Consider the following 2,626-nt stretch of genomic DNA (forward strand, 5'->3'; position numbering starts at 1 on the left):
CAGTTAAAGAATGAGGTTGGGGTGGGGGGGGGGGATAGTGCCTGGGTGGCTCAGTCGGTTAAGCGTCCGACTTGGCCTCAAGTCATGATCTCACAGTTCCTGGGTTTGAGCCCAGTGTTGGGCTCTGTGCTGACAGCTCAGAGCCTGGAGCCTGTCTTTGAATTCTGTGTCTCCCTCTCTCTCTGACCCTTCCCTGCTCACGCTGTCTCTCTCAAAAATAAATTTAAAAAGTTTTTTAAAAAGATTTAAAAAAAAAAAAGAACGAGGTTGGGGGACCCAAGGAAGATGCATGTCAGGCTTGGAAAAGCACGTTGACATCTAAGCACGCATTCAGCCTGTGACTGCTCTTACATAGAGCGGAGGGAAGCTATGGAAGATGTGCTGATTAACGCTGAGGCTCTCGCTCTGTAACCAAGGCTGTGTGCTAGCAGCAGCAAATCACAGAGCAGCTCTGGCCACAACTCTGATCCTCAGGTTGGCTTGGATACAATCCAGTTATCAAATCCAGCATGATTTACCGACGCACTTGCACAATGCTGATTGTTGCCTCAAGGAGGAGTCAAAAGGAAGTCTGTATGTTTGGCCTCAGCTTTTTTTTTTTTTTTGTTTTGTTTTGTTTTTTAAGATTTTAGTTTCTTTAAGCCCTCTCTACACCCAACATGGTGGGGCTCGAACTCACAACCCTGAGATGGAGAGTCGAATGCTCTACTGATGGAGCCCACCAGGTGCCCCAATTTTTTGTAGTGCCTTGACTTCTTCCTAGAGTGGTGCCATCTTCCCTGGAGGCCTTGCTCACCAGGGCGTGTCTGCTGGGGAGTCTGACTGAACCCTCTGCCAGTGGGGGCTGCCATGCCCTTCCTCTGTGGCTGTTTCTGAATGCTGGGCGTCCTGTCTGTAGACACTTGGTCACGTGTTTGAGCGTAAGTACTCAGAAGTGCTTTGACCACAGTCACAGGCCTGTAAGACTTTTGGGTATGCACCCAAGGATGAGATGCGGAAAACCACACCTAAATGTGCCTCCAGCGACATTTCTGAATGCTTGCTATTGTATGTGGGTCCTTTGAGACCAGGGTCAGGAATCCGTATCTCCTCCAGGACCCTCCTGCCCCGCCTGCTCCCTGTGCACCTCTATGGAAGGTCCTAGTTTTTTTGTTTGTTTAATTTTATTTTGAAATAATGTGATTTTTTAAATTTACTTAAAAAAAGTTTTTTTAATGTTTTATTTATTTTTGAGAGAGAGAGGGAGATAGCGTGAGCAGGGGAGGGTCAGAGAGAGAGGGAGACACAGGATCCGCAGACAGGCTCCAGGCTCATGAGCTGTCAGCACAGAGCCTGACACGGGGCTCGAACCCATGAACTGCGAGATTATGACCTGAGCTGAAGCTGGACGCTCAACTGATTGAGCCACCCAGGCGCCCCTGAAACAATGATTTTCAAAGGAGTTACAAATACAAGGAATTCCTGAAAACTCTCTGCCCAAGTTATCTCAATGTTAACATCTTATAAACCTCCAGGCAAATTTCAAAATTGAGAAATAACTCTGATATGATATTATTATCTAATCTACAGGGCTTCTGATTCTCACTGATCATTCCACAAATGCCCGTTTTCTTGTCCAGGTTCCAACCCAGGAGCATATGTTGCATGGAGTTGTCATGTCTCTCTAGTGTCCTCTCATCTGAAGCTGTTCCTCAGTCTGTCCTTGGCTTGTAGGCTCTTGGGGCTTTGGAAGGACACCAGCCAGGATTTGGGTTTGTCTGATGCTTCCTCATGGCTAAATTCAGATTGTGTTTTGGTTAAGACCACAGAAGTGATATTACGTCTTGCCATAGTGTTTTTGTTTTGTCTTTTGTTTTTATTTTAAAGGAACAATAGATTCAGGGCACCTGGGTGACTCAGTCAGTTAAGCATCCGACTTCAGCTCAGGTCATGATCTTGTGGTTCATGAGTTTGAGCCCCGCATTGGGCTCCGTGCTGACAGCTCAGAGCCTGGAGCCTGCTTCAGATTCTGTGTCTCCCTCTCTATCTCTCTCTACCCTGCCTGGTCACGCTCTGTCTCTCTCTTTCTAGAAGTAAACACTAAAAAAATTAAAGAAAAAAAAAGGAACAATAGATTCACAGAAGTTGCAAAGGTTGTACATAGAGGTCTCGTGTGTCTTTCACTCAGTTTCCCCAGTGGTTAGGTCCTACCTTTCTTCTGGTGCACAATCTGGGGTTGGTACAACACGTGTCTACAGTTCTGTGCCATTTTAGCACACATGTACACACGTACAGCCACGCCTACCATCAAGATCCAGAGCTGTCCCACTGCCGTCAGGATGCAGGGCTGTTCTATGACCACAGCCAGCTCCTCCTTGGTCCCATCTGCTCCCCTCTCTGTGCCCTCCTCCTCATTTTTAACTCCTGGCAACCAGGAATTTGTTGCGCATCTCTATAATTTTGTCATCTAGAGAATGTTCTATATAACGGACTCCTATAGTATGTGACCTTTGGAGATGGGCTTTTTTCATTCTGCATAACGCCCTTGAAATCTACCCAAATCACCATATCAGTCGTTGGTTCTTTTCTGCGGCCGAGTAGTGTCGCATGGTGTGGTTGTACCACTGTTTGTGTAACCGTTCGTGCA

General features: G+C 46.7%; 1 protein-coding gene across 1 annotated transcript in view; it reads left to right on the top strand.

Annotated features, from left to right (window-relative positions):
• FAM83D (family with sequence similarity 83 member D) overlaps nt 1–2,626 on the top strand; it is a 21,211-nt gene that overhangs the window by 15,982 nt on the left and 2,603 nt on the right. The window contains exon 3 of the mRNA XM_029917947.1: nt 950–1,047. Coding sequence (XP_029773807.1) covers nt 950–1,047 — 98 coding nt within the window. The remainder of the gene's footprint in view (nt 1–949; nt 1,048–2,626) is intronic.

This window comes from Suricata suricatta, chromosome 12 (genome assembly GCF_006229205.1).
Source record: "Suricata suricatta isolate VVHF042 chromosome 12, meerkat_22Aug2017_6uvM2_HiC, whole genome shotgun sequence".
In the NCBI taxonomy this organism is placed as follows: Eukaryota; Metazoa; Chordata; class Mammalia; order Carnivora; family Herpestidae; genus Suricata; species Suricata suricatta.